This window comes from Canis lupus, chromosome 10 (genome assembly GCF_011100685.1).
Source record: "Canis lupus familiaris isolate Mischka breed German Shepherd chromosome 10, alternate assembly UU_Cfam_GSD_1.0, whole genome shotgun sequence".
Classification (NCBI taxonomy): Eukaryota; Metazoa; Chordata; class Mammalia; order Carnivora; family Canidae; genus Canis; species Canis lupus.
Window position 1 is genome coordinate 25,300,296 of NC_049231.1, and position 24,680 is coordinate 25,324,975.

Consider the following 24,680-nt stretch of genomic DNA (forward strand, 5'->3'; position numbering starts at 1 on the left):
GTTCTTGGCTCCAATTTATAAAATTACAATGGAAAAGGCCTTATTTGGTTAGGGGCCTTAACAAAAAAATTTTCTTAGAACTGCAAAAGGCTATGGCTTAAGCTATCATGTTAGGACCATATGATCCTAATGCTGAAATAATGTTATAAAGTGTCAGCCACTGCTAATACCTACTGGAATTTCCAAAAAAGCCATAATCTCTACCCCAAGATGACCTCTGGGCTTTGGGGCTAAGATATTATTAGATGCTATTTTCCACTCTATGTCTTTTGAAAGACAATTGCTGATTTATTTTGGGGCATTTACTGAGATAGCCCTAATACCTAAAAGACTTATAAGAGCAAATTAAGTCCTGAAATACATCATATCATTGCTGATGTCAGAAAAACATTCCAGTAAGAAGGGCAATGTCCAAAGAGGCTTAATCATAAAATGGAAATGCACTATATAAAGCATACTACTAGCAGATGGGATAGACTCATATTTATGAGTCTTTTTTCTTTGAGACTCTTCTTTCGACCAACTGCCCCATGGATGCCAGGCAATTGGTCTGGTTTACAGAAGCAGTTTCAGAATTAAGAGTCATTCTGTATGGGAAAGATGTGCTCTGAGTCCAGCAGAAAGTAAAATCCTCATGGAAGAAGGTAATAATAATAAGTTGGTCCACTGAGCTGAATTATATTATATTCTTACCTGTGATAGAACTAGATACAAATAGAAGTCTTGCTATTTAGGTAAATACTCATCCTAGGCTGCTGCCAACTGCCTTGCAATCGGTCTAACAAGTGGGCCATACAGAACTGGATGGTAAAAGATCTCCACTTGTGGGGCCACTGCCCTTTGGAAATCTCTATGGAAATTCTGAGGACAAAACAAGGCAAGCCATAATGATGCTTACCAAAGAAATTCAATGCCAAGGTTTGAAGGTAATTGGAATAAATACATTAACAGCCTAATTCGTTCTCTGGAAATGGCAACGAAGGTCCATGAAATGAATGGACATGGAGGAACTCAAGCCAGGCAGCAATGCACTAAACAATGACAGAGACCACTGGTCCCCACTAAAGCTCAAATAAAAATTACCTTGGTTGCCAACAGTACAGTCCCATTTTTCTGTACATATGCAATCTATCCCCCTATTATTGGCAAAGGACTAACCAGAAAATTCTACTGTAGGGGCAAAGGTGTGGGTTAAAATTAGTGATGAAAAAAGGAATAAAGGCCAGACTGTTGCTGAGGGGGAGGGAGCCAATAAATGAGTACCACAAGAGGGAAAATCTACCATAATTTTGGTGCCTAAAGAGATGCTTACAGGAAAAGAATATTATTTTTTTTTTAGCTTTGACTCAGAAGCCCACTGGAGCAAAGGACTCTGATAAAGTCTCCTTTCTTGAAGAGCCAAAAAGAGAGCTGAACAATTAATACACTTCCCAGAGTGACCTATGTCCTCCAAATGGATGAAGAAATGGGAGCCCTATGATTATATGCAAATATGTTAGTGCTTTTTGATTCGCATTTCACAGGATGGATCTATTATGGAGGAGCTACTTGTGGAAAATGGTTTAGCAGTTTGAATTTGAAAAACATTGACTAAAAATCTAAATTAACATCATATACTGTTAATCACGATGATGGTTTTAAAAAGTACCAGAGGGGTGCCTGGGTGGCTCAGTGGGTTAAGTGGCTGACTTTGGCTCAGGTCCTGATCCCAAGGTCCTGGGATGGAGCCCCATGTGGGACTCCCTGCTCAGCATGGAGTCAGTTTCTTTGCCTACCTCGGCTCCTTTCTCCTTGCTTGGCTCCTTCCTCCTTGCTCGTGCTCTCTCTCAAATAAATAAAATCCTTCAATAAATAAACAAACAGGGACACCTAGGTGGCTCAGTGGTTGAGCACTTGCCTCCAGCTCAGAGCATGATCCCGGAGTCCCAGGATCGAGTTCCACATCGGGCTCCCCATGGAGAGCCTGCTTCTCCCTCTACCTATATCTGTCTCTCTCATGAATAAAATAAATCTTTAAAAAATAAATAAACAAATAGATTTTTAAAAAGGTTCACAATATGATGGTAGAATATTACCTACTGCATATCCCTTCTGTCAAATTACTATTATATATGTAAAAATAGCAATTTGCCCTGTTTTTGTGGGTGAAAAGGCATGAGGAGGAGGAACAACTAGGACACTTGGATCACTGATATAGGATAAATTCTAGGTACATCTTGGTGGGCCCACATTCCTGAGAATTCTGAAATTTGTTTGGTTATGGGAAGTGCTACAAAGCACTCAAACCAAAGTCTATGTAGGAGTGACTACTACTCATGTGATCTAAGCCTGGGGAATTAACACTTTTGAAGTACCAAATGTACTTCCTAATTGAAGAAAAGCAGTTAGTAATAAATGACATTTCTGCTGTTAGCCCATATGAAATAAGAGCTTTAGTGGAATTAGTTGCTGCTTAGGAGTATTTGGGCAGGCAGATTTATTGTTGTTTTTTTAAAGATTTACTCATTTATTTTGAGAGAGAGAAAGAGTGCTCATGCTCGCAGAGGGTGGGGCATGGGAAGGGTGCAGAGGGAGGGAATCGCTCAAGCAGACTCCCTGCTGAGGACACAGTTTGATCCAACAACCCATGAGATCAGAATCCTAGCGTAAACCAAGAGTCAGATACTCAACAGACTGTTACCCAGGCATATTTGTTTTTAATGAGTAAAGACATACTGCTAGAAAAGACCTACTAAGGGCGTGCCTGGGTGGCTCAGTTGATTAAGCATCCAACTCCTGATTTTAGCTCAGATCATGATATCAGGGTTGTGAGATCACACCCCTGTACTGGACAGATTTTAAACAGGACTAGAGTGCTTCCTGTAGTAGATTAATGGGTTCTGCTGCAGGTTTCCTTACTGGAAACTAATATCTGTCAAACCATGTAACCTTAGAGAAGGAATTTAGTTATGTTCTCAAGATGTTTTAAATCCTGAAAAAACAGAGATATGGCCTCTCATCTATATTCCTATGAGAAATAATACATTGTATTTAAGAAAAGAAAAGATTGCAGGGGCACTTGAGTGGCTCAGTCAGCTGAGCATCTGACTTTGGATCAAGTTGTGATCTTGGGGTCCTGGAATTGAGTCTGGTGTTGGGCTCCATTCAGCTGAGAGTCTCCTTCTCTCTCTCCCTCTGCCTCCCTTCCCCTGCTTGTGCACATGCTCTCTCTCTCAAATAATTTTTTTTTTAAAACAAAGATTTTATTTATTTACTCATGAGAGAAACAGAGAGAGAGGCAGAGACATGGCAGAGGGAGAAGCAGACTCCCCTATAGGGAGCCTGATGTGGGACTCGATCCCAGGACTCTAGGATCAAAACCTGAGCCAAAGGCAGATAGATGCTCAACCACTGAGCCACTCAGGTGTCCCAATAAATTCTTTTTTTTTTCCAATAAATTCTTTAAAAAAAATAATTATGCCATGATATTTTTTGAGAAAGAGAGAGGAAGAGAGAGCACGTGCATGCATGCATGAATGTGGGGCAGAAGGGGCAGAGGGCGAGGGAGAGAACCTTAAATAGTTCTGGAATGGAGCTCAATCTCACACCCCGAGATCATGACCTGATCTGAAACCAAGAGGCAGATGCTTAACCAACTGAGCCACGAAAGTGCACCTACACCATGATTTATACTGTAACTACAATAATACTGCTATATGGTATAACAGGGAGGCATAAGTAAAATTAATATTGTAGATACTAAAAAACTGAGGATAATACTGATATTAATGATCAAATACAGAGGGAGACTGAATTAAAGCTATCTCAGGACATTATCCCTTTGGAGACAAACTAGTCTGAGAAGTATTTAGAGATGATTAATGATAGATTAATAATTTAGTAGATATATACCATAAAGAATGGACACTTATAGATCCAAGAAGCAAAAGTATTATACAGTTACAAAAACATGGGAAAGTATAAATGGGTGGTTCAGCTACCTGTTTAAATGCATACCAACCCCACACTGGATACTGTAAATGTTTGGATTCTGCATATGGATTTTGATTATCTATCTGATTATGAGATATTGTAAGGCAAGTAAAGATATCACACTAGGGATTACTGTTTTATTAGAAAAAAGAGTGGACAGTGGGTTATGGGAGTGGACTGCTCTGGGAGGGTTAATTCCTGAAATTAGCTTGAGCTGTTTTGCTGAATTCTTGCATGGCACTGACTTTGGTCAAGGCACAACATGAAACATACTCATTAAAGATGTTGTGAGGGCAATAAACACATGAAAAGATGCTCAACATCACTAACCATTAGGAAAATGCAAATCAAAACCATAGGAACAACCCAAATGTCCTGTCAACACTTGAACAGATAAATAAAATGATGCATATACAGAAAATGGCATATTATTCAGCCTTAAAAAGAAAGGAAATTCTGATATATATCACAGCATGTTGAATCCTGGAGACATTTTGCTTGATGAAACAAATCAGAAATAAAGGAACATATACTGTATGACTGTACTTATATGAGGTGCCTAAAGTAGTCAAATTAGGGGCACCTGGGTGGGCTCAGCAGTTTGAGTGTCTGCCTTCGGCTCAGGTTGTGATCCTGGGTTTCAGGGATCGAGTCTTGCATTGGGCTCTCTGTGGGGGAGCCTACTTCTCCCTCTGCCTATGTCTCTGCCTCTCCCTCTCTGTGTCTCTCATGAATAAATAAAATCTTAAAAAATAAAATAAAATAAAATAGTCAAATTATAGAGACAGAAAATAAAATGGTGGTCACCAGGGGTTAGAGGGAAGGCGAAATGGGAAGTTATTGTCTAATGTGCAATATACAAAATAGTTTTATATACAAAATAGTTTTGTATACAATAGTTTTTTTTGTATACAATAGTTTTGTGTACAATAGTTTTGTTGTTGTTTTTTTTTTTAAGATTTTATTTATTTATTCATGAGAGACACAGAGAGAGAGGCAGAGGGAGAAGCAGGCTCCCCGCAGGGGGCCTGATGTAGGAGTTGATCCCCGGATCACACTCTGAGCAGAAGATAGATGCTTAAACACTGAGCCATCCAGGTGTGCCATGGGTACAGTTTCAACAGGAGACCATGAGAAAGTTCTGGAGATATACAGTGGTGGTGATTGACAACACTGGGAATGTATTTAATGCCAATGAACTGCATACTTAAAAATGGCTAAAAATGGCAAATTAGTCTTATGAGATTAATGGTTTGTACTTGTCTCACTGTGAGTTCTCTGAAGGGCTTTGCTATTGTACAGCAGGAATATGCCAATATGACCAAATAGGCAAAATTCCTAGCTGAGATTTCGTTTTGGGTTCCCTGGCTCCACGGCATTCTGTGCGTACATCTATCTGTGCTCCTTATCCATGAGAGAAAATGCATCCTGCCACCCTTACTGAGGGAGGACAAGGGCCTGAACCTGGCTTCTCTGGACCCTTTCTGTGAGACAGCTTTTGACAGTGAAAGATATTCTTCCTTTAAAGCTGTTGCTGTACTATATCTGTTTCCTAGAATAAATTAAATTTTGTAAGCCCTATCGTTTTGGGTCCTGAGTCTTCTTTAGAAATCAAACTGTGTTTATTAGCTGCCATGATTTTAGTTATCATAAGGAAAATACAATGAATTAATTTATGTTGTTCCAAGGAGACAACTAAAACCACGGGTGAAAGATTCAAGAAGGCAGATTTATCTAGCCTTGCAAGGTACTGACCAAGTCTCTAGACGTGTTCACCAAATAGAAAAATAGAAGGTGGATGCTCATCTCCTAGGACATTAAGGGGCCCACCAAACCCTAAGAACTTCAGTTTTTTAATTTGGAAAATACTTTTTTGGTAGGAACCATACCTGTGATGTTAGTTTCCCAGCAATCTGCATTCGCTCAATTTCTGCAGGAGATTTAATCAGCCGGAGACGCTGTATCAGCTGCTGGACAGCCCGAACTTTATTCTTGCTCCTGGCTTTGACCTCAGTCAGCTGCTGCATGTAGTCAGAGTGAAGCTGTGCGTGAGAGGGCCTCATCCAGTCATACCAGACCATATTTGTCTCATCTTAAAATGAGCAGCAAAAAAATAAATTTAAAATAAAACAAAAACAAGAAATGCCAACTGTCATAATGACTTGAGCAAGAGTCAAAACTATAAAACCTGTGGCATAGAACTCTGGAGGGTTGAACAAAAACTCTCTCAGGATTGAAGCAACTGAAGGGTTTGATCATATATCACTGGAAAGGCTACTCCCTGCAAATGGCAATATATTCTGACACCGAATATACAGCTTTTCTGCCCCCAAACTTCAGTGTTCCTTATAAAGATGGTAGATGATGGGACTAAAGCTTTTTCTCCAGCTTAGATCTCATTCATCATTTGTTAAGTATTAAAGAACTCCACATCATAACTGAACTAGAGGGATTGTTGAATAAATGAACACAGGAGGACAGAAAAAAGTACTCAGATCATGACCTCCTGGTTAAAAGTATTCCCTTTCTTCCCAATCTGTGTTAGTGAAAAGAGGCTTTCATCTCATTTAGGAGAACTCTTCATGGCTATGGAAACACTCTAGTGGATAGTGTGTGCTAACCCACACTTAACGGGAACCCTTTTCCTTTCCCATCTGCTATATATTCTCATTAGACAACTACAGTTCTCTTTTTAAATCTAGAGACCCAAGGAACTGGTCTATATGTGCCTGAGATGTAACACTTATGTGAAGGCTCATGAGGAAGATGTTCCCACTTACAGCTGGTTTCCATTCATCCCTTTCTTTTTTCCTGACATGGCCTATAAGCAGCCTTCCCAACAACTGAAGTCTAAGGGGTTGTTATGTTTTATACAAAGTATTTGGGACAGGGACACCTGGGTGGTTCAGTGTTTTAGCGCCTGCCTTTGGCCCAGGGTGTGATCCTGGAGTCCCAGGATTGAGTCCCGCATCGGGCTCCTTGCATGGAGCCTGCTTCTCCTTCTGCCTCTCTCTGGGTGTCTCTCATGAATGAATAAATAAAATCTTAAAAAAAACAAAAAAACAAAAAAACAAAGTATTTGGGACAGAAGAGGGGAAAAGTCCTACAAATTTTGATTGGCTATATATTAGTGATACAACCTCCTAAATATTTTCATTTTAAAATAAACATAGTTTTAAATGTATATTACAATCAAACATTAATCCTATTTTTAACAGAAATTTAATTGTACTTTTAAAACAGTGAAACCACCTCTACTACCTGTTCTCAGTGTATGAAATCATATCCCTACTTTTTTGGGTTTTTAAACTTATGAATTTTTTCCTTTGCCTGCTACTTTTATCTAGTAACTAGTAACATTAAGAATGGTGAATTAGAAGTCTTTTGAGATATAAATTCGGGGTAAGGTTTCATTTAACAATACTGAGTTGATGAAATTTACACTGTCGAATAGGACAGCTAGCAACTAATTCAAAAAATCAAAAAGCTAAAAAGGAAAATGATTCTGTGTCCTACATTTATGAAGACTTTGAAGTTATAAAAAAGTTCCACTAATTTAGCTGAGATAATTATCTCTGTAAAATAGAAAATACTTGCATAAAGCAATGAAAACCATTCAAACATACTGGAACTTCATATTCAAGTATTTTCTTGCAAAGCAGTCTTCGCAGAAAACAAGTCCAATAAATCCCATGATCACTGGAAATAATTTTGGAATTCTCTTTTAGAAACTGACTTGAGAAATGGTTTATAAACCATATAAGAAAATCACACTATAATTTTATAACCATATGCTATTTTGTCTAAAATTAGTACTTTCCAACTTGATCATCTATCTTATTTACCAATTTTTTTTTATTTACCAAATTTAAGTGACTTTTGGACGCTTCAAAAAATAAATTGCTTTCAAGAGCTGTAGATTTACAAGAATCACTAAAGATAATTTATAACATAGTGTAGGTTCCGCAAAGTTCCAGAAAAGGAATCCCATAATTATGATTATAATTTTAACAGAATAAAAGTAGAGAAAGTGACTCTTTTGAGGGGCATGGACTCAACTGTGTACTATATGAACCACCTGAGAATCCTATTAAAAGTCAGATTCTGATCTAGTAGGTATGGAGTGGGGGCCTAAGATTTTACATTTCCAATATCTATTATACATTTGTAATTCTAACATGTGTCACCAGGTAATTTTGACACTGGTGATGCATCAATCATTCTTTGAGAACAGTGCTTCTTTTTGAAGAGTTGGCAGAAGTAATATAAGCAGTGGTCAAAAGTCAATGGACTGATCAGTAATCTTGAAGAGTGACCCATGCTCATCCTCCACATTAAGAAATTCTTTTTCTGGGATTTCAAACTAGGAGGGTTAACAGTCTCTGTGAATGAATAATTTAACAAAGACTTGGCAACTGAATAAATGAAATCTTAGTCTTGTGGAAAAGATTTATGTTCCTTTCATGGTGCTCAAGGAACTATGAGCTAATCATTTTAGAAAATTAAGAACTTTGTCTACATAGGCAAGGAAGGGCTAATTCCAAATCTGTCCTGTGATTTGACTTCTGTTCCCATTTGTTACCTTTCAGTTTTGGTACGAGATGTTGAAATTCTTCCAGCGTATAGGCTTCGTCTACTCCCGTTAAAGCTATTGCTCCATCAGTGCCAGATCGTGGGCCATCCCAAAGTTCTCGACTAGGATCTCTCCGAGGCACAAAAAGCATGGCCTTATGTGCTGGTAACTGCTTGCCAGGGAGGCTCTGAAGGACCAGAATGCTATCAGGCTCCTGGAATCCACACAGGTACAGAAAATTGTTGTCTTGGTGGAAAGTATAGGGGATATCATTGCTCATGTAATATGTAGGGTTGGACAGCAGAACCACTGTCTGGTCTGTCCCACTCTGGTCTTGTGTTTCCTTATGGATCAGAGACATTAGTTTGTGCCTGCGAAGTGCATATTCCACTTGAGATAGTCCTGGCGTCACCTCTCCTAGAAATGACAAATAACAGTGATGCTTTGCATTTATACAGTGCCAAAGTACTTTAAAGATAGGTTATTATTAAACAGAGACACACAAGTTCATTTCTTCAATTTATAACATCTCTTCAGCACATGGGGAAGTATGGAGATGACCCAGGTTTCAAATTTTCTATTCCACTATAAAAATTTTGGAAGAGGGATCCCTGTGTGGCGCAGCGGTTTGGCGCCTGCCTTTGGCCCAGGGCGCGATCCTGGAGATCCAGGATCGAATCCCACGTCGGGCTCCCGGTGCATGGAGTCTGCTTCTCCCTTTGCCTATGTCTCTGCCTCTCTCTCTCTCTGTGACTATCATAAATAAAAAATAAAAATAAAAAAAATAAATAAAAATTTTGGAAGAAATGACAGTTAAAATGTGGTCCTGCTGGAAAACCAAGATCATGATCCTTTAGGAGCTCTTTCATTCTTTTACTCATTCAATCAAATATTTATTGAACATTATTATGTGAAAGGCATTGTTAGGCATATAATTAAGGTTGACCTGAGGTATAAACATAAAAGGTGAGGAGAAGGATCATATTATCTGTGTGTGACTTTCCCAAAAGAATGTAAGCTCCATGAGGACATAGATTTTTGTCTGTCTGTTCAATGTTTTATTCCCAGAGCCTAGAATAACAACTGGAATATTGTGGGCATTTGATAAATACTTGTTAAATGATGTAAAGTTTTCAATAGTTTAAGGTCAAAAAGTTTCCCCCAATTTTAAGAGCTAAAATCTCCTTCTGAATTTCCAGTGCATAATTATTATTATTATTATTATTATTATTATTATTATTATTATTTTTAACCTGAAATAATTTTGTAGATATTTGAATTGCTTTCAATGGGACATTTGCTTTAAACCACAAGATATCTCCATCTGGATTATTGGAGTACAAAATCTCTTCTCTCCCCGCTCCCCCAGCCAAAACAAAGAAACAAACAAAACCCCAAGCCCACAACTCAGCTTCAAATAAGTTTTGAAGAAATGAGACTCTAAATATTTACATATGGGTCAAGAAATAAATCACAAAACTATTTACAAAAATACACAAGCTTATATGCATTAACAATTTACACCAGTTCACAAAAATATTAAAACATAAAAAAACACTATATAAATTAAAGTTAAGAACTCAAAGGTATGATCTAAGACTTCCTAGGATGCTTCTCTCATGCAGGTCATGGCTGAAAAATCAGGTTTTGCTACCTTAGAATCTAAACTGTAAAACAACCATTTTTATTCTTTGAACACTAACAGTTACTAATCAGAAAAGGAAAAAAGACCCTCTGTGCACACTGACATTTTTAAAAAAAGATAGGATTTTATTTATTTGAAAGAGAGAAGAGTGAGTGATGGAGCACAAGCAGGGGGAGTGACAGAGGCAGCGGGAGAAGCAGACTCCCTGCTGAGCGGGGAGCCTGACCTGGGGCTCGATCTGAAGATCCTGGGATCATGACTTGAGTAGAAGGCAAATGTTTAACCAACGGAGCCACCCAGGTGCCCCAAAGCAAGTGGTTCTTAAGGAACGAAGATCACCTAGAGAATCTTTACAAGCTATGGATTCAAGGGCACCTGGGTGGCTCAGTTGGTTAAGCTTCTGACTCTTGATTTGGGCTCAGGTCAAGATCTTAGGGTCATGGGGCTCGGTGCTCAGCAGGAGTCTTCTTCTCTACCTCTCCTTCTGCCCCTCCCTTGCTTGGGTGAGCACACACTCTCTCTAAAATAAGTAAATCTTTAAAAAGAATAAAAGCTATGGATTGTTTACTAAACTGCATATAGGCACACACAAACTTTTGACATACATTTCAAGAGTGTCTGATTTCCTTAAGCCTACCCACAAAAATCTTGTTAGGAACCTGTTATGAAGTGTTATATTTAGTTCTCAATACTAGTACCCAGCAGACTGCCTAATTGCTAGCCCAGTGGTGGCTGGGTGAATGCTTTCTCTCTGAAATGGAGTTTACATGTGCTTTCACTTTTGGTTGCAAAGCAAAAGAACTATTAAATCAATCACTCATGAAAGCTGTATCCCTCAGCCTACATTTAGCAATAACAGTAAAACACCACCTAATGCTTACTGAATGCTTTTCATGTGTCTGGTACTATTCTAATTACTTACAGGCATCAATTCATTTAATCTTTACATTGACTCCATGATGTGGATTACTATTATTATTCCCTGTAGTAGCCAGTCTCCACATGTAAGTATGGGAAGATAGCCATGAAATACGGCTATATGAAGAAGTTACCGTATAAGATGAATAATATGATCTCATTATGTTAAAAACTAAAAAAGGAGAAAAAAGAATTGGAAAAGAATCCCAATTTTATTAATTTTTATTTATTTATTTTTAGAATCCCAAATTTAAATAGTGGTTATCTATGGGGATTAAGACTGAGATTTTCTTTTTAACTTACTTTCTTTCGGGAGGGATCGGGAGGGAGGGAGGGAGGAGGGAGGGGAGGGAGGAGGGAGGGAGGGGGAGGGAGAGAGAGAGAGAGAAATAAGAAAGAAGATCTGAGGGGGGGAGGGAGGAGGGGGAGGGGGGAGGAGGGATTTCTTTTTTTTTTATTTCTTCGTTTTTTTCTTTTGTTCTTTCTTTCTCTCTCTCTCTCTCTCTCTCTCTCTCTCTCTCTTTCTTTCTTTCTTTCTTCTTTCTCCCTTTCTCTTTCTTCAGAGAAAACATACAGCAGCGGGGGGTGGGGGGGTTGGGGGAGGGCAAAGGAAGAGGTAGAGAATCTTAAGCAGGCTCCATGCCCAACACAAAGCCCAATGCAGAGCTCAACGCAGAGCTCAATCTCACAACCCTGAGATCATGACCTGAGCTGAAATCAAGAGTCAGGTGCTTAATCGACTGAGCCATCCATGTGTCCCTTTTTAAGGTGTTTTTAAAATATTATTTGAATTTTGTTTCAATGAGTATATACTCTCATAATTAAAATCCCAACTAAAGAGAAAAGATAAAGGAGAGAAATCATGAGCAGTCCATTCCATACTCATAACCTACACAATGGTTCTTTGTTGTCCATTAGATCAAATTCAAATTCTTAAGTAGATTAAAAAAAAGATTTTATTTATTGAGAGCAAGAGAGATCGAGAAAACGCAGGAGAGAGGGGAGGGTTATTAGAGGAAGAGGGAGAAGCTAACTCTCCACTGAGCAGGGAGCCTGATCGATGTGGAGCTCGATCCCAAGACTCCAGAATCATGACCTGAGCCAAAGGCAGACACTTCACCTACTGAGCCACCTAGGTACCCTTCTCCAATAGATTTTAATGCTCTATAACAGGTAATTCTAATTTATCTGATCAATTTTTTAAAAGAGAGCTTGAGATATTATTTACATACCGTACAACCACCCATTTAAATGTACAATTTAGGGATGCCTGGGTGGCTCAGCAGTTGAGTGTCTGCCTTTGACTCTAGGAGTGATCCTGGAGTTCCAGGATCGGGTCCCACGTCGGGCTTCCTGCATGGAGCCTGCTTCTCCCTCTACCTGTGTCTCTGCCTCTCTGTGTGTCTCTTATGAGTTTTTATTAACCCAGTTTATGACTGCTTTAGAACAGTCTAGTTGTTTTACCTATGCATAGTTTCTCTCTTTTTTTCAAAATTTTATTTATTTATTCATGAGAGACACAGAGAGAAAGAGAGAGGCAGAGACACAGGCAGAGAGAAGCAGGCTCCATGAAGGGAGCCTGTGCAGGGAGCCTGACATGAGACTCGATCCCGGGTCTCCAGGATCATGCCCTGGGCTGAAGGTGGCGCTAAGCCACTGAGCCACTCGGGCTGCCATATTATATTAATTATATTATATTATATTATATTATATTATATTATACTTTATTTTATTTTATATTTTATTTTATTTTATTTACATAGTTTCTCTCTTTAGCAAATTCTGTTTGCATTCAATAAAATATTAACTTTTAATTATCTATAATAGAAAAAAATCTACAGTTTTGTTGATAAAGTTGGTAAGAAATAAAAGGTAAGTAAGCCAACAGAGTCACTTCTAGAAGAGCTTACATAGCATTTCTTTTTTCTCCCAGATTGAGCTGGCTAAGAGTCCTCTAGGGCTCATGGGCAGAATACTGAACTTTGTACCAGAGCCCAGGAAAAGCTTAACTATTTATCTCTTTGATAATTATTCATGTTAAGCCTGCCACTGTTACTCAACATTGGAACTTTTCCAGTGCACCCAAACAGTACTCTTTCATAAAAGCAGAGGGTGGTCATAATTGATGGATCATTCAACCTGTCCTTTTTGTCTTCTTTCTCCCTTTCCTGTGCTTTGCTTTTGGTTTCTCCACAGCTACAGTCCATGTAATAAAACTTAATTAAGAGTCAATTTATTCTGTATTTTTTTATAATTTCGAGAAATAAAATTCACAATTTTAATGACCTTAATCTATGTGTTCTCTCTTGCTCTCATTAATAACAAAGCATATATATAGATATACTGGAAAGTAACTTCTGTAAAAAGATACAATCATTTGGATATCAAAACATGATTGGAAAACTATCTTTTACTGCCTTCAAGGTATTCCTCTCCCTCCTGAATCCAATTTCATAGAAATGATTACATGAGAAACACATAAAACACTGTCTACATTTTCCCAAGCTTATGAATCACCAACACTATGGAATGATCATTAACTAAATGCTTCTAAACTTCTGAAATCTCAAAGTAACAGAGAAATCTTTGGTCATGACAAAAAATTATCCAAGGAAAACAGACATCTTTTCTTATCATTTGAAGGAGGAAATAAAAAAGGTATTATAAAGCAATGAACTTTAACCCTAGAGGTAAACCTGGCAGTTGTTATGGGTTTTGATCATAAAACCAACCATTGTAATGGTCAATCTGGCCTGAATTTCTTGTGATATAACTATATCTGAACAGACATTCTGGTAACTTCATCAAATTGTAATGCGATAAGGAACAAAGTTAGTATTTTATCATGTGGAAACAATTAAGGACAGAGGGGCTATTCTAACAAGCTTTTTACCAATCAAATGCTTACATGTCACAACGTGGACTCTGCAGATAGCAAAGTCTCACAATCAATTCTGAGACTCTACAGCGAGGAGGAAAAGCTCTTCCAGGACATTTAGGATTGGACCTCTCAACAGAATAAGAAAAATGGTCTTCATATTTAATCAGCCAAGCAGAAAACTCATACAGGAAAGTTTTATAAAGGCTGAAAATGGACGGAAAGATGCAAGTTTCAGCTACAATCTAGGTATGTATTTCAATTATTTCCCAAAAATAACTAGATTAGGATTTTAACATGGGGGACGCCTAGGTGGCTCAGCTGTTGAGCGACTGCCTTCGGTGCAGGGCGTGATCCTGGAGTCCCAGGATGGAGTCCCACCTTGGGCTCCCCACGTGGAGCCTGCTTCTGTCTCTGCCTATGTCTCTGCCTCTTTCTGTGTCTCTTATGAATAAATAAATAAAATATTTTTTTTAAAAAAGGATTTTAACATGGTCTGATTTTGAACCAGTGTCCTTAAAATGAATTGTTTGATATTAGGTAGTTTTTATTGTCTTCAAGTAGTTTATAAACTGATCTGTTACTGTGTAGCTGGAGAATGGGAGTAAAAAAAATTAATGTTTCCTTTATAAGTAAAACATAGACCTCTCTGAAAAAATGAAATGACCAAATAAACAATAAAAAATACTCCAAATAGATTTTATTTGCATATATTGGGCAAAACAAGTCTGACAGAAAGGGTACATACTGTACATGACTCCAAGACCAGGCAAAACAATCCATGTTGATAGCAAGTGGAGCAATGGCTAGGATGGAGGCAGGGACCGACTGGAGGGGAGAAGATTTTCTGGGGTGATGAAAATGTTCTATACCTTGAATGAGGTGTGTGGGTTATGTTGACATTAATGTTTGTCAAAACTCACTGAAATGCGCATTTAAGATCTGTGCAATTCATATGTAATTTCACATTTAAAAAAGCAAATGACTCTCTAAACTTGTAATACTTTTATACCAAGACTTCCCTCAAGTGAATTTCTTATTAAAAATCTTATGACAAGGGGATCCCTCAGTGGCTCAGCGGTTTGGCACCTGCCTTTGGCCCAGGGCAGGATCCTGGAGTCTCTGGATGGAGTCCCGAGTTGGGCTCCTGGCATGGGGCCTGCTTCTCCCTCTGCCTGTGTCTCTGCCTCTCTATCATAAATAAATAAATAAATCTTAAAAAAAAAAAAATCTTATGACAAAAACAAAAATAGCCTTTTCAGAAATTCCAGATAGTGGGACACCTGGGTGGCTCAGCATTTGAATGTCTGCCTTTGGCTCAGAGTGTGATGGGGTCTGGGGATCAAGTCCCCCGCTGGGCTCCTGGTGAGGAGCCTGCTTCTCCTGCCTGTGTCTCTGCCTCTCTCTCTCTGTTTTGTCTCTCATAAATGAATAAATAAAATCTTAAAAAAATATTCCAGATAGTATTTTTGGAACAAGTGTTTTGTGGTTAAGTATGGACTCACAGACTTTTGTGAGTTGGAATCCTGGTTCAACAACTTACTGAGTGACTTGGGGGAGAGCTACCAAACTGCTTTATGACTCAGTTTTCTCATCTGTCAAATGGAAATAATAATAGCAACTACTTCTCAAAGTTGTCAGGAGGATTAGATAAGTTAAGATACTTAAAACAGCAATTACTATATAAATATTAGATACAATTAGAATGAGTCTTAAGTGATTCAGAAGTTTTTTTATTATTCAAATTTTTTTTTAAGATTTTATTTATTTATTCATGAGAGCTAGAGACACAGGCAGAGGGAGAAGCAGGCCCCCATGCAGGGAGCCTGACGTGGGACTCGATCCAGGGTCTCCAGGATCACACCCCAGGCTAAAGGCGGCGCTAAACTACTAAACCACCAGGGCTGCTCCTATTATTCAATTCTTTAGAAGATTCCTGATTCTTGTTTAGAGCAGATTCTTGCTAATTTTTACTTCAGACAATTTCTCAATATGAATGAGAAATATGCACAAAGGTTAAAGAGAAATAGAAAAGTCATTTATTTTTAATGTACCAATATTTAAACCAGAGGAAAATTATTATACTTCAAATTTTTTTCCCCCAGCATTAAGAAACAGAGAAATATACCACAATTCTACTAGATGGCAGTTTATGGAATTTCTATAAGCTAATCATCAGTATAATGGTACCTTGAAATGAATAATCAACATACACCATACATATAGGTTAAATATATAGGTTTATTCATTTGTAAATGTATATATACTTAAACACTCCAGTCTTTATTCTGCATTACAATCTTCTTCAGAAAATGAAGACAAGAGGAAAGTGCACAATCAATAAGAATATGAGATTATTTTAAAAATTACATAGGTATACGGGGAAATAAGAAAAGAAAATATATTAATTAAAAAATAGGGAGGGGTGCCTGGGTGGCTCAGCTGGTAAAGCCTCCAACTCTTGGTTTCAGCTCAGGTCATGATCTTATGGGTTGTGGGATTGACTGACTCCCTCCCGGGTAGACTCTGTACTCAGTTCGAAGTCCAAAGTCTGCTTTAAGTTTCTCTCCCTCTGCCTCTCCCCCTGCTTGCACATGTGCACTCTCTTTCAAATCAATCAATTTTTTTTTTTAGATTTTATTTATTTATTCATGAGAAACACAGGCAGAGGAAGGAGAAGCAGGCTCCAGGCAGGAGCCCAATGCGGGACTCGATCCTGGAACTCCAGGATCATGTCTTAAGCCAAAGGCAGATGCTCAACCACTGAGCTACCCAGTCATCCCTCAATCAATCAATCTTCAAAAAACAAAAAACACAGGGAGACTTCATGGTAAAATACCTAAGTAAAAAAGTAGACCCTGAACTTAAATGTATTTTTTTTAGTTTATTTTTTTTTTTAAGATTTTACTTATTTATTCATGAGAGACATAGAGAGAGAGGCAGAGACATAGACATAGGTAGAGAGACATAGATAGACATAGAGAAGCAGGCTCCATGCAAGAAGCCTGATGTGGGACTCAATCCTGGGCATCCGGGATCATACTCTGAGCAGAACGCAGACGCTCAACCACTAAGCCACCCAGGCATACTGACCCTGAACTTAAATTTAAAAGCTCTAGGATATAAAACATTTTTATACCAGTATTCTGCTCATTGGGTGTAACCTATAAAGAGTCTTGAAATGGCTACATAAATGTAAAGTCATAATTCTGTAAATGTGCAATGGTGGTGATGTTAAAGATATAAATGAATTTAAGAACTAGAGTTTGGGGATGAGGATGTAAGAGAGCATGGAGAAGGTACACTCTGCTTCAAAACGTGGCCTGTGGCCAAAGATCTGGCTTTAGATGGCATCTCATGCACCCACCTGAATGAATACCCATTAGGCAAGTGGTGGGCATCAGAAGCACCCAGGGAGCTCTTCAAAAACCTATGGCCTAACCCCTTCCCTTGAGATTCTGATTCTGTAAGTCTAGAGGATCATGGTATGTATGTACATTTTGAAAAAGCTCCCCCCGTGGTGTAGGCAGATTCAGACCACTTTGAATGTCTGTCATTTCTTGGACGTATATTTGAATCATTTAAATACTATAAAAATCTTACCCCAACAAAATAAATCTTAATCTTTTAGATATTGAAGTGAATCATTTTAACAAAACTTTTTTTTTAAGATTTTATTTATTCATGACAAACACACAGAGAGAGAGAGAGAGAGAGAGAGAGAGAGAGAGGCAGAGACACAAGCAGGCTCCATGCAGGGAGCCTGACGTGGGACTCGATCCTGGGTCTCCAGGATCACACCCTGGGCTGAAGGCAGGCGCTAAACCGCTGAGCCACCGGGGCTGCCCCATTTTAACAAAACTTAATAAAAATACACTGCTTACTCAAGGCAGAACTACAACTCAGCTACTGAAAGGTGGACACCTAATTGTTTTTGACAATTCTAAGGAAAGATGATTCAGAAATTATGATCTAGCACCCACTCTAGAACCAATCTTTTCATCATTTAAAATATTATACTTGACATTAACTGTATAGCCTCAGCCATTATATTTGATCATAAGAGACAAACAGGTAAATGGTAAAAGTATTCCCTCAAATTGCGGGCCATATAATTGTATTCTGAAAACTTCCCAATTTGTTCACTGTTGCAGTTGGAAGAAAAACAACTGGTTCTGCATATGTCCGACAAGTCATTCTGACAAGCCTAACTCTACGAAAACCACAAACTATATCACATATTCCAAAACTAATTGTGTCCAGGAATGTAACCATGTTAGAAATATAAATTCTTGGAAATAATGCTTCATTAGGCAGTAATTCTTACTACTGCCTGATAAGTTGCAATGTTTGTGAGTTGAACACCTTGCTGCTTTGCTAATGACAGCACTACTCCCGTGGCAATATCCAGGAGCAATGTAATTATCTTTTTTGCATAGATGTTATAAAAGTAAATTCACAGTTCGTAACACTATATAGTTCAGAATGCTACTTGCCTTCCTGCATGGAATCATTTTTTCCTGCTTGGGTGATAAGTGGTGGACATATTAGTGATCAAGGAGGATGAACTGACATTTTCTATCTCTACAGACACAGTACTAAGCACTGGGATGGCAATGTTAAAAAAAAAAAGAAATGGAGAGTGCCTGGCTGGCTCAGGCAGTAGAGCATCTCTTGATATTGGGGTTGTGAGTTCAAGCCTCATGTTGGGCGTAGAAATTACTTAAAAATAAATAAATAAATAAATTCTTTAAGGAAATAAGTTTTAGAAATCACTAGGAGATATTGAGGAAGTCAGTCTGATTTTTTATTTCCATCTCAAGCAGTAGTAGCACAGCTAGAACAGAATTCCCTTATCTCTGAGCCATTCTGCTGAATATTTTCCAGGTTACTCTTGCTTCAGGAAATCTGGTAGATATGGCCAGCAGAAATCCAGAGGAAATAGATCATCCTCAAAATTCACAAAGAGCTGACTCATTAATTTCATTTCTAAGAGTTTATTTTTAGGAATAATTCACTGGTATACAGTGTGTGTACCCATGTGTGTAATACACGCACACAGACACATATATGTCTATATAAAAAATAAGTCTAGAAAGAGACATATACCAAAATCTCAAAAGTGGTTTTCTATGAGTGGTGGGATTACGAGTAATTTTTTAAAAAATTATTTTTACCTGTATTGTCTAATTTTTCTATAATATATATATAGATCTGTGCAATAATTAGAGAAAGAATTGAGGTATTTCCCAAAACTTTTAAGTACTGGGAAAATTGCTATGATAAACATGAAACTTTTTGAAGCAAACCAAGTAACAGATGATATAATTTTATACTCCAGACTCTGTGAAATAAATTAAAAAAAATATATTATATGCCTTTAATTTTTTCTACATTTTCTCCACTCCATAATAATTTTAACACTTCCTTATCTATGTGGAGAAAGACAAATGGTTAATACTTTGGATACTTATATAGTTTTTGCCTCCAGAAGCCAGTATACCTGGCTTCTTTAACACTGATGATTCTGTTTTAAAATTCCATCTATTTCTATCCCTTCTTACCCCGATGTCTAAAATGCTACGCCCAGGGATGCCTGGGTGGCTCAGCAGTTGAGCACCTGCCTTCAGCTCAGGGCGTGATCCTGGAGTCCTGGGATCGAGTCCCACATCGGGCTCTCTGCATGGAGCCTGCTTCTCCCTCGGCCTGCCTCTGCCTCTCTCTCTCTGAGGCTCTCATGAATAAATAAATAAAATCTTTGAATGAAAAATAAAAAATAAAATAAAATAAAATGCTACATCCAGAAGAGTAAAAATTAAGACAGATAACCTCTTTCCTCCATAGCTGATATGAATATAACACATGTATGTATAAACATGTATATGTGTATATTCATTTACGATTTTTATACAGTTATCATGCACATAACACATAAAGCAAAGAGTTTAGCTATAGAAGCCATCATCTTGACAATACGATTACTAGTTTCAAGGCCTAGAAAATGCAGCTCACCATGTAAAACTATCTCACCACGAGAATTCAAGAATTTTCAAAGCTGATAAAACTTCATGTCAATTCTACTTTGTTTTTTTAAATGAAGCTATAGGTAGGTTGACAGGTTAGAGAAATACTTAATACTAACTGGATTGCTAATAAGCTTACCTTACAGCTTTGAAAAACTCTGATTTCTTGTGTGTTTCAGTGGTGAGCTGCATTTCCTGAGTCTCAGCCGATTTCCCAGCAGAAATTCCAGTCTGATGAAGAATCAGCGAAAGGAAGCCCTCACTGAGAGACACACTGGTATCATTCACTGAGTGGAGATAGTGAAAGAGCAACATATTTCTAAAGGTAATTTAGATTATTAGTCTATATGCTTAGATAGTAAATACAGATTTAACTTCCCATGGAGAAGCAATAATTAATTTCCCTTGAAAACCTGACCGCTTTTTCTACAAATAATTTGGTTTTGCCCTACCTACATCTTTGGAGTGGTATTCATTCACCACAGTTCACCCCATAACTGCCTTTTTATCATTGTTATCACCTCTCAAAGCTGTGAAAATCAAATCTGGAAATCTAATGTAATCTGTATAGCAATATTTTTGTTAAACGAAATGAGCATTTAATACTCTCAAGAAAAATATATTTTCTTTTTTTTCTTTCTCTCTCTCTCTCTTTCTTCCTTTCGGCTCTATGCCCAACATGGGGCTCAAACTCACAACCCTGAGATCAAGAGTCTAATGCTCCACTGACTGAGCCAGCGAGGCGCCGCAAGAAAACACGTTTTCTAAAATGTCTTTAACAAACAAGTTCACAAGGAATCAATTGTCTGAATACAGTTCTAGCAACCATGTCTTAGTAAGTAATGCAACTTTTCTTCTAAAATATTTGGAAATATATACTTTTCAATGGTAATTCTGAATTATAAGGCTTATTATATTTGTGCCCAACATAGAGCCATCAACACAATATCAGTAGCTACATGTACCTTTCTAAGCTTAAAATTAAGTTAACTGAAATAAAAATAAAACATTTAGTTCCTGAGTTGCACCAGCAACATTCTAAGTATACAATAGCTACTTGTGGCTAGTGGCTACTGTACTGGGCAGCACAGATCTAGATTTTTTTTTATATCACTGCAAAAAATTCTATTGGATAGCACAGTTCTGAGTAAAGCATCTAAAGAGAGGGATAGTTATTATAGTGAATAGAGTTTACCTGGTCTGAGGAGGTGTGGGTGTGTAAAGGGGCTGGGCTGGCCTAAGTACCGGTTTGGAATTCTCTTCTCTGGGATGGGCTGGAGGGAGAACCTTCGCTGAGAACATGACACGCATCCTGAAGGAAAAATAAAAGAAAGTGAAATGGAACAGTAATCTAGAAAGTCCTCAGAGTATATATACATTTATCTATCTCCAGCAGTTGGGATGCTTTAGAAAAGTGCATTTTAGTACCTCCTTCAAAATTTATATGGCCCTTCCTCTGTGCCTGTGTTGGGCCCTAGGAATAAGGAAATGAGATCATTTTTACCCTTAGCAACTTCAGTCTACTGCAGTATAATAGAGGTATATACACATAAAGTATGACTGTGATATGAATAAGGAACCAGGGGAACAGAAGAAAGGCAACAAAAGCAAGGAAGGGGTTAGGGTATATTAAGAGATAGTATAAAGTTGTCCTAAAATTCAGAAAAAGAGAACATTTTTATTGACAATATGTGAAGTATGAGAAAATATGCACATGCTATCTCATTTAAACCTGGAAATGTTAAGAGTTAGGTTAAATAATGTATGAAAATGCTTAATGATAGTATGCAACAAACACTATTAATAGTATTCATTCAACAAGATTTAAGCATGTGACTGGAACACATCCAAGAAAAAGACATAAGAATGAAGACTATTTGCTGTGGCCTTTTTTTTTTTTTTTTTTTTTTTAGATTTTATTTATTCATGAGAGACACACACACAGAGAGGCAGAGACACAGGCAGAGAGAAAAGCAGGCTCCATGCAGGTAGCCCGATGTGGGATTCGATCCCAGGACTCCAGGATTATGCCCTGGGCCAAAGGCAGGTGCTAAACCGCTGCGCCACCCAGGGATCCCTGTGGCCTTTAAAGAATATATGGTCTAGTGGAGGTAAGACAAAATGACATTATAACACTATATGGTGAATGCCACGGTGGATTCATTCACAAGGCTTTTCGAGAGCACAGAGACTAATAAAATGTTGTAGGATGGGTATAAAGACAAAGAGAGGCACACAGAGCACTGGGGAACACAAAAAGGTGTTGGTGTAGGACTGTAGAAGTTGAGGATGTCTACTCTGAAAAGAATTAGACAAACGAAGGACATCTGACTGGCTGTTGGTAGAATATGTGACTCAATCTCCAGGCTGTAATTAAGAGCCCCATGTTGGGTACAGAGATTACTTAAAGATAAAATCTTAAAAAAAAAAAGTCAAGTGAAAGAGAAATGGGGTGGAAGGTGTCATGAATGAGATCATGAAAGGGAAGGCATAGAAAGTACTGTGTGTGTTTGCATGTGTGTGCATCTGTGTCTGTCTGCATGTAGTAGAGGGAAGGGAGAATTTCAGGTCAGTGTTGCTGGAGGAAGATGAAAAAATTAGAAAGGTAAGGATCAGACCATTAAAGGCTTTGTATACCAAATTAAGGAATTAGGGTTTTAACTGCCATCATTGTTTTTTTTTTTTTTTTTTTTTTTTACAAACAAGGAATCAGACTCAGAGAAGGCAACAACAAAAGCAAGAAGTACTTTGTGCCTTGTCACACAGTTAGTACTGGGGAAGCTGGAATCCAAACCCAGGTTTATTAAACTCCGAAATCTTTGCTCTTATCCCTCCACCCTGTTGCTCCATAAGTGTTCTTTGTTGATCGCAATAACACAATCAGTACTATGCAATCTCCTTGTGAACATACAATTGCTGTAACAGTAGTATGTGATGTCTGGATCAAGTTAAAGGTTTCTGTAGGGACTATGTAGTATGAATGAGGTATATACATTTGATGAGTTAGAAGTCTTAACTGAGGGTTATTGAAAAAAATTATGGTTTCTTGGATGATTAAGACAAAATGATAAAGGTTTCTAGGCAGAACAAAAATACAGTTCAGAAGAGTGAAAAAAGAGAAAAAGGAAAAACAAGTATTTCCTGCAATTTAGCTTTAGAAAATGTACAGAATACACTTTAGGGAATATGCCCACTCTATATACACTGAAAGCTTAACAAAGATAAGGCAAGCAATTTACAGAAATAGAGGAACTTGCTAGAAGACAATATAAAGATGCAATCAACAAAGTCCTGACATGAGAAACACTACAGGACAAACAACTCTGTTTCTTCCACATAAACTTTATGGCAGGTAGGGGTGGTAAGAGATAGAGGAGGAATCTGTATATTAAGAAAACCTTAAAACCTTTATCAACCTTTTGTAATATGTGAATCTTATTTATATGGATCCTGATTCAAGCAACAAATTTTAAAACAAGTATTCCCTCACACTGTTTATTACATTTATGAAAAAACTGGAAATTTGGATAATAATTGCATATTTGACAATATTATGGAAGTAATGTTTACTTCTTTAACGTGGGGTAATAGTGTTGTGGTTGTGTCAAAGAGGAAGAATCTTACCTTTTAGAGCTATAAACTGAAATATTTACAGATGAAGTGATATAAACAGATTTGTCACAAAATAACACAGGAGTGTGTGTGGATTGGGGAGAGAGGATAAAAGAAGATTTGGATGAAAAAAGACTGGCCATGAATTGATAACTGTTTGTACATGTTTGAAATTTTCATAAGAAGTAAAAAAATATATATGAGTTAAGCATAGAGAAAAATGAAGGAAATAAGTATGCACTCTGAAAGGCAATCTAAGACAAAGAGTTAAAGGTAGCATAGGATAGCAGAAAAAAGTGCCAGTTCTATGATCTACATGATCTTGACCAGTTACATAATTCCTTTGCACGATTTCTTTACCTGTGAAATAAGTTATATTATAGTGGCTTTTAAACTTTTAAAACCAAGATCCACAGTAAGAAATACATTTTACATGGTAACCTAGTATACACAGAAGTGTAAATACGATATAGATAAAAATTTCACTAGGGGCACCTGGATGGTTCAGTCGGCTTGAGTGTCTGACTCTTGATTTCGGCTCAGGTTGTGATCTCAGGATCATGGGAATGGCCCTGCATCTGGCTGGCTCCCCACTTGGTGCAAAGTCTGCTTGTCCCTCTCCCTCTGTTTCACCTCCTACTCTCTCTCTCAAATACATAAAATCTTTTTTAAAAAATTACAATACTATCCTAATATTTGTCTGCCCTATTCCATTAAAAAGTTTCTGCAATTTCAGTAATTTGCAGTAATACGACTACTGCAATTTCTTGAATGGTGGCCCCCAAAAGATATGTCCATGTCTTAATCTCCAGAACCTGTGACAGTTAATTTATTTGGAAAAAGGGTCTTTGCAGATGTAATTAAGGATCCTGAAATGAGGAGATCATCCTGGTCACCTGGGTAGGCCCTCAATTCAATGACAAATGCTCTTATAAGAGAAATGCAGAGAGATTTGAAACAGACTAGAAAACAGAAGAGGAGGAAGTAATGGGACCATGGAGGCAGCGATTAGAGTGATGTGGCCACAATCCAAAGAATACCCGCTACTAGAAGCTAAAG

At 37.8% G+C, this 24,680-nt stretch overlaps 1 protein-coding gene and 1 long non-coding RNA gene across 5 annotated transcripts in view; one reads left to right on the top strand and one right to left on the bottom strand.

Annotated features, from left to right (window-relative positions):
* XPNPEP3 (X-prolyl aminopeptidase 3) overlaps positions 1 to 24,680 on the bottom strand; it is a 75,611-nt gene that overhangs the window by 37,817 nt on the left and 13,114 nt on the right. For 2 of the 4 annotated variants that reach the window (XM_038550454.1, XM_038550455.1), the window contains exons 2-5: positions 21,205 to 21,321; positions 20,149 to 20,296; positions 8,555 to 8,962; positions 5,862 to 6,064 (exon numbers count right to left, since the gene is read on the bottom strand). In XM_038550454.1, coding sequence (XP_038406382.1) covers positions 5,862 to 6,064; positions 8,555 to 8,906 — 555 coding nt within the window. In that variant the 5' untranslated portion in view covers positions 8,907 to 8,962; positions 20,149 to 20,296; positions 21,205 to 21,321. The remainder of the gene's footprint in view (positions 1 to 5,861; positions 6,065 to 8,554; positions 8,963 to 20,148; positions 20,297 to 21,204; positions 21,322 to 24,680) is intronic. The other 2 variants (XM_038550453.1, XM_038550452.1) reach the window with 1 other exon arrangement.
* Positions 13,716 to 23,674, top strand: LOC119873627. Its single transcript, XR_005365562.1, has 3 exons — positions 13,716 to 14,235; positions 20,189 to 20,844; positions 22,716 to 23,674. It is a non-coding gene; the product is annotated as an uncharacterized LOC119873627 (long non-coding RNA).